At 42.7% G+C, this 7686-nt stretch overlaps 1 protein-coding gene across 1 annotated transcript; it reads left to right on the forward strand.

Moving 5' to 3' along the window:
- Nucleotides 1–2365: 2365 nt before the first annotated feature.
- Nucleotides 2366–6607, forward strand: LOC119266756 (delta(7)-sterol-C5(6)-desaturase-like). The gene is made up of 3 exons (XM_037548040.1): nucleotides 2366–2745; nucleotides 5328–5633; nucleotides 6031–6607. The coding sequence occupies exons 1-3, from the start codon at nucleotides 2505–2507 to the stop codon at nucleotides 6318–6320; spliced, it is 837 nt and encodes a 278-aa protein (XP_037403937.1). The 5' UTR covers nucleotides 2366–2504; the 3' UTR covers nucleotides 6321–6607.
- The last annotated feature ends 1079 nt before the right edge of the window (nucleotides 6608–7686 follow it).

Raw genomic sequence — 7686 nt, forward strand, 5'->3', positions numbered from 1 at the left:
AAGTTACGACAAAATTACCCTTGGCAAATATTTTGGTTAGTGGCAAGTAAATCATTTGATTCAGGAAATTAAGAGATACATGCAATCGACTGAGAGATACTTTCCTTATTTTGCTTTAAGGAGAGATACAGACAATCAGAAGAGAGATACTTTCCTTTCTTCTAGAGGGCTAGTAAGGGAATTATGAGTAATTAAAAGAAATGCACATTACGTTCTGAAATTTTATCAAAAAACAAAGCGGGAAAGAATTTAATTGAGTCTTGCCGTATTTATCTCGATATTTTCTTTATCAAAAGCGGAAAAAGAATATGAAAGCAGATATTACCTGAAACAAAGACAAAGCAAATACGACATATATGCCGATGCAAAGCGAATATTCGTTGGAAACCGAAGAATCTCTTATGGCATACCTAAAAGCATATTGAAACCATCAAATTCAATTGCTATTATGACTACTATCTATCTATATAAAAAGACCCAAATGAGCGGATCCAACCATCCCGGCCATCAAATCATGTTATCTAGCGGTTCAAATCACTTCAATGTTGAGCACCAAACACGTTTAACGCTCTAATTATCCACCACTGCCATTGGTTATAAACACGTTTTAACTCAACGCTATCTCTTAAAAATCTGCCATGTAATTAATATCCTATCATTCCCGCGAATAAGTAATCCATATCTTACCAAATACCTACGAGCAACAAATATATCTTACATAATATAACGTGCAACTAATATCCTACCTAATATAAACGTGCATTGCACGTACATTATTACTCCCTCGGTCCGGAAATACTTGTCATCAAGATGAATAAAAGGGGATGTATCTAGATGTACAGACGGATGGAGTACTAGTTATGCATAAGTGTCCAATTTTAGTAGCATGATAAGATATGTTGTCTGGAAAGAGCGGTGTGATGAGACAAATCACAGGAAGGATTTTCTTTTGGTGGTAAGTACGTATTGAGTTGGGCCTAAGGGGCGCATGGATTGAACTTGGTACGTTGTACAAACAAAATAAATAGAAATTTCTGTATGTGCAGATACTGATATTTCATTTCCTATAGTGTTCCACCAAGACATGATGTTCTGTTAAACAAAAACTTCCACATGTTCCATTTCTGCCAATGTTTGCACCGGAAAAAGATGTTTCATTTTTGGTTTCCATTTCCATAAGAAAATAATACTCCGGTTGTGATGAGTAGTTCTTTTCCGGTTTCTTTTGTGAGTTTACATTTTTATTTTCGTTTCCATTTCATTATGTTTCCATATATTCCGGAATGGACGAAAGTCCATTTCGTTTTCATCACTGCCCATAGGTTCGTGGAGACCTCAATATGACAAAATAAAACTAAAACAAGAAAGAAATGAGAGGCGCCGCCACGATTTATTTATTGTGAAGCGTTGGATGTGTAGCAGCAGAGGAGAAGTTGGAGAAGAACAACAACACCACCAATCACGGTATTGTCCTCAATAAAGAGAAGAGCGGGGAAGTGAGGCGACGCCTGCCATGAGAGAATCGATGTATTCACTTGTCAGTTTGTGTTTCTATAAACACGAATAATTTGATTTTTGAGCAATAAGGGGAAGGCGGACCTAAGAATAGCGGAAGGGGGATTTGAGCAACTGTCTCGAAATTTAATCCGAGCAATGAGGAGTATATAGAAACACAACGAATTGGAAATGAAATTTACAAAAGGATAGGAAGGCCTAAGGGGGTGATTGTCGAGATAGAGTTGGTAAAAACTGTGGGTGGCTAATTGACGGTGGCGACATGTAATGAGCCCCTTCCAAGGTTTAGAGCCTAGGCTAATTGAACTATGGTGGTGCCTCATCCGCCAATGCTAGATCTAGACAGCGATGAGAGTGGGAGGACGATCCGCGATGAAACCCGCTAGTTAAATATTCTGAGACGTGTGTTAGTAAATAGAAGTATTCTCGACCATCGACTTCCGACAACGGGAATAACAAACCGATGGCGCCACACCTATAGTAAAATATATTTTTCCTATCACATAATTTTATGTATTTCTTTTTCTTTCGAATCGAGAACCGCAGAGCAATCGTTCTACGGTATCTTATATTTAATTAATGCTTTATTAGAACCGTATGCGTGCTCCGAAAGAAAATCGACGGTTATCATGTCACATGGGTGTGTATACAAGACGAGAACGGCGTCGTGCCGATATGAATTCATCAAATTTTAGCTAGCCGTCAAGGTTAAAACCGAGTGGCCACCGAACAATTTTTGGCAGCCGATGATTCCCACGGCATGGATCCAGCGCCCCTGAGTCGCCGGCATTTCTGTCACGCCCTCCTTCGGGCAACACAAAGGACGGGGACGAGACGAGACCCCCGCCCCACCTGGGCACATGCGGCCGCGGTGTTGGTGTCCGGATCGCACCGGCCTCCACCCTGCCTTTTAAAACCCCACCCCGCAGCCACCGAGCATCCCTCCCCCCACGTTTTCCACCCACCAGACACTCCCACGGCTGCCGGCAATGGCGGCGGCGGCGGCGGAGCAGGACTACTGGGGCCTGTTCCGGGAGGAGACGGGCTGGTACAACGAGATCTTCCTCAGCGCCGTCGTGCCGGGCGGCGGCGGCTGGTGGCGGGCGCTGCCGCACCCGCTCCGCTCCTGGCTGCGCAACTGCATCGGCGGCTACCTCCTCTACTTCGCCACCGGCTTCCTCTGGTGCTTCGTCATCTACTACTGGAAGCGCAACGCCTACATCCCCAAAGGTCCCGCCTTTCCTTAACCCCTCCCCTCCCCCCATGCCGTCCTAGAATCCCAGTACCAGCAGTATCAATCCCTCTCCCCCTCCCCCTGTTGATTGGCTCTTCTAATCCTCCGAGGAGGATGATTTACTGGGGCTAAGCGTGTTCCGTGAAAGGGATTTGGGCTTCGGCCTCTTTCACTGGTCCCGTGAGCCAAGAAAATGACGGCGAGAGGTTTGATTGGTTGGTGAGGGAAAGGAATGCCGCCGCTTTTCGATCCCCAATTATCAGTGGTCCGTTTGGAGTTCACTGCTCACGATTCGGGGGGCTTCGTGGTGATTTATCCGCCAGGTGCTCCGCCTGGGCTCAGCTCCTACCTCCCAGTCTGGTTGTTGGATGAGGTGGGTTTGGGGTCACATCTTGGATTTGTCTGCTGGCTCGTCGATGGTCACGAAGATCGGCTGAACAGATATTTCTCTGTCGAAACAGATCGCTGAAGTCCATTCCTGCTGCTTTTTCAAGCAACAATAAGCAGCTTGTTGCTTGATCGAACTGCTATTTGCTACCTAGTTGGAACCAAACCTCCTGTTTTATCACTGCTTGGTTGAGGTGCGTAGCATTCAGTAATCAGTAGCATGGATGCATAATTAACCAAGCTGTTCAAAAGGTCTGCCTTTTGATTGGTGCCACTTAAATTCTGTGTCCTCGGTCAGATCGCGAACCAAGTTAGATGACAGAGATGTAGACCACTAACATTTTTAAGCGGCTGATGTATGCTTAGACTGCCAACGTTTTCGGGGCGTTTTTCTAATGCCTTGCCAGATTGCATCATGTTTTAATTGATTACTTTTGCCGGCTTCTTAGCTCAATCACATGGCAACAAATGGAGGTCTCTGTCGATCTGGCAACATTGCTTAAATGGTACAGTAGTACAGCTACAACTTGCTGATTTATGCTCTGTCCTGGGCAATTTTCTGAAATGTCCTCCATACTTGTCATGACCCGTCTGCAATCAGGCATATCCTCATACTCGTCATGACTCTATCACATTGTAACAAATGGTCGTCTCTGTCAACCCGTCAATTTCCGTGTTTGCTTATGCTTAAATACTCCTCCAACTCCAAAAAGAAGGCACTGATATGATATGAAAATATATTTTATTTCTATTTTACTGAACTGCAGATACTACTTCTTGCTATGCTTTCTCCTGGGCATTTTCTGAAACGTCCAGGACCTTGCAATCGTGCATATGCTCATACTAGACAGCTCGTCTTCCGGTACTATGAATAGATGGGGGACCTGTGTGGTAGATATTTATCTAACTCCTGTATCTTTATGGAGATAATTGCATGATGTTCTGGGTGCACCCACGTTCTGGACCACTCGAACCAAAACTCATAATTGAATTCACAACTAAAAAATGCAGAGTGTCTCTTTCAGAAAACAGTAATAAGAAGGATATGGCACCCTATCTTCTCGAACAAAAACTCATAATTGAATTCACAGCTAAAGAAAGGCAGGGTGTCTCTTTCAGATAACACTAACAAAAAGGATATGGCAGCCTATCTTCTCTGGTGTACACTTGTGTCTAGCGATTGTTGACTTGATTGTCCTATGGGACCAAGATGCTTTTTGTTTTTCTTAGGTTCGAGACAACTGTAATAGAACCTTTTCAGCTGGAATTCCTGCTTCTTTGGAAATTGAATTCCAGTTTGCTACATGATACTGTTCTGTGCAAGCAAAGCTGCTAGTCTAATTTGTTTGTTCATCATCACTGTAATATATTTTTCATTTGATGTGATTTAGTGTGTTGTAGTCTGGAAGCAGAGCTTTCTTTTAAACGTCATGTGCTGGCATGGTTTTGGTTGTAGGACATTTGCTGGAACCAAATGGTGCTTTAGATTTTAATTTTAATGTTTGCTGCACACAGATTTTTTTTTTACATTAGGAGATCTCTGCTCCCAATTTCATTTCGCAATTAAACTGATAACACAACATTGTCAGGCAAGTGTGACCCAAACAGGTTCATGGAAATAAAATACTCCCTCCGTCCCATAATATAAGAACGTTTTTGACACTTCCCTTATATTATAGGACGGACGTAGTAGTTCTCTACCAGCCTGAGCTAACTACTGCGAAACTTGACATCAACATCAGGCACGCAGGCCCAATCAAAACACAAGATTCATACAGATCACTTATAATAACCTTCATTTATTTATAAGTTTGTGACTCTCACCCCCTTAATTGCTGGCTGAGGTCTAATTAGGTTGAAATGCTATTTATTTTTTGTTCTGCTCACAAATTGTTGACTCTCACCACCATATCCTCCAATGCATTTTAGTTATGAATCTTAATCATAATATGCTGCCAAATGTTGCATGTTATGAAAGTACTTTGTAAGATAAATTTGCTTATATGGTTTGTCTTCATTCTTTAACTCCAAATGGCCAGTAAGTGCCACAATTATCACACCCACTTCACTTCTGCTCGATTTCCCTGTTCGTCCTATGGATTTATTCGAGTAATTTTGAAACCTTGTGTATAGGTGTATTTGATAAGGATTTATAGAACGTGTTGCTGAAACATTATGTTATTTGATGCAGATGCTGTCCCTACAGTAGAAGCTATGAAGAAGCAAATAATTGTTGCATCAAAGGCTATGCCTTTCTACTGTGCTCTTCCATCCGTATCTGAGCACATGATTGAGAGTGGATGGACACGGTGTTTCTTTCATATCAGCGAAGTTGGTTGGCCCATGTACATTGTCTATGTGTCTCTATATCTCATCTTTGTGGAGTTTGGAATTTACTGGATGCACAGAGAGTTGCATGACATAAAGCCACTATACAAGCATCTACATGCAACCCACCACATTTACAACAAGGAGAATACCCTATCACCATTTGCTGGTAAGTTCTTATTGAGCTGTTGATTCTTGAATATGGCAAATGCATCTCTTTTCTTCTTCTGTGCTAGATGTGCTAGAGTATATAACTTCGCTGTAACAGTGATGAACAAGGGTTCTAGAAAACGGGCTTAGCTTAAGTTACCGTTCCTGTTTCTTGTTCTTGTGAAATGTTAATCCATTGCTGATAAATATTAATCCCTTGCTTATAATTGTTCTTATGGCGCTATCTGTATTTCAGTATACTTGAGTATAATGGTTTATTTGTACTCCGGAGTAATTATTCAGAATGCGGCAGACACTGGGCTTCTTTAATTTAATGTTTTGCCCCTCTGACGGGTAGAAATAGAATTGCCTCTTCATTAGGGACAGCTCTAACCTACGCGTTTTGTTCCTTCCAGGACTAGCATTCCATCCATTGGACGGGATACTGCAAGCCATATCGCACGTGATTGCTCTGTTCCTTCTCCCGATGCACTTCAGGACGCACATTGCTCTGTTATTCATAGAGGCGGTGTGGACGGCCAACATCCACGACTGCATCCATGGCAAGATCTGGCCGGTGATGGGCGCCGGCTACCACACCATCCACCACACGACGTACCGGCACAACTACGGCCACTACACCGTGTGGATGGACTGGCTGTTTGGCACCCTCCGCGAGCCGGAGGATCTCCTCAAGAAGGACTGAGCTCGTGCGAGAGCGCGGTCTTTCCGTCTCTGTAGCAATGTGAAGTGTAGTAGAAGTGTTAAGGCTTAACCCTCCATCTGTTTGTTCTGCTGAAAGATGTTTGTTGTTGTGTTTACGACAGTTAGCGGTGTGCTGTTTCAGTCTCAGTCTGGTAGGTGGAAATAATAAGGTTGTTTATTTAGCTTTGTTCCTCTGGGATGCGGTGAAATCAAGGGGCTTGTACCCTTTTCGGCAGCATGATGGGTTTGTTTGTTGTTATATACATAGGGCTTGATGCTGTTTCTGCACACAGAGTTCATAGTGGTTTGAAGAAAAAATAAATCCGGGTGGAAACCGAGTACGCTGGACAAGGTGTGTTTCAAATGTTCTAGAAATTCTGGAAACAGATATATATTATGCTGGAGAGGTGATGCTCTACAAACATGTGAAAAATCAAGTGAAGAATTAAAATTCACTTGGGAGGTGTAAAAAAAAACCATATCCAACAATGGATGAATAGTGATAAACGTATATCCTTTCTTGTCTCATGAATGAACATGGGTTCGAAATATCAAAATTCATGTGTTTGCATAACATCAACTCCCAAATGTGATTTATATGAGTTGTCATCGTGACTTGGCTTTCCACTGGATACTTTCTCCGTGGTTTTCCTACATTTTTCTGATGGTAATAGCGTTTTCTGTGGAATCACGGGCCATGTTGCTGCTGCTGCTGCTGCTGCTGCTGCTGCTGCTTGTGCCCGAAAGAATAAAACAGACTGAGAACTTCCAGACTTTTTCTCTTAGTCTCCCTGCATTTGTCTGATTCTGTCAGAAGTGCATGTTTTGGTTTTGCGCTGCTGATTTCTGTTGTGGAATGTCTGAAAGAATAACAGAACATGTTGGCAGCTTCTGTACACCAATCAAATGCGCATATTTTTCTCACAATACTGATAAATCGTGCGAAATATCGGATGCTGAAACGGGGCAGCATCGGTACGTGCGTGCGGCCTCGAGTTAGGTGGGTTATCCATCGAGTTCGTCTTTTCTTTTTTACTATCTTTCTTGGACTAGGTCTGCTACCTGACGCTGGAATTCAGTGATCCAATGAAGGGCGAGAAGGAAATTCGCTGTAAATTTGTCCTGGCCAACGAATTCTAAGTTTAAAACATAGTCCCTCTGTAAAGAAATAGAAGATAGTTTAGATCACTATTTTAGTAATCTAACGATCTTATGTTTCTTTACAAAGGGAGTAATATGGAGCCATAATCAGAATGGATGACTAGTAGGCTTGTTCTTGCTCCGGGAATCAGCCGCTAACTTAATTTCCTCCCGTCTTGCAAGGAAAGACGCGAGAGCTATATCTCACCTTAATAGGTTTTTTTTTG

This window comes from Triticum dicoccoides, chromosome 3A (genome assembly GCF_002162155.2).
Source record: "Triticum dicoccoides isolate Atlit2015 ecotype Zavitan chromosome 3A, WEW_v2.0, whole genome shotgun sequence".
Taxonomy (NCBI): domain Eukaryota; kingdom Viridiplantae; phylum Streptophyta; class Magnoliopsida; order Poales; family Poaceae; genus Triticum; species Triticum dicoccoides.

What these genes read in the sequence shown, in the direction of transcription:
- LOC119266756 (XM_037548040.1), top strand. Translation starts at nt 2,505, where the DNA reads ATGGCGGCGGCGGCGGCGGAGCAGGACTACTGGGGCCTGTTCCGGGAG. An exon ending in CAACGCCTACATCCCCAAAG is followed by an intron (nt 2,746 to 5,327) that starts GTCCCGCCTTTC and finishes TATTTGATGCAG; the next exon opens with ATGCTGTCCCTACAGTAGAA. An exon ending in TACCCTATCACCATTTGCTG is followed by an intron (nt 5,634 to 6,030) that starts GTAAGTTCTTAT and finishes TGTTCCTTCCAG; the next exon opens with GACTAGCATTCCATCCATTG.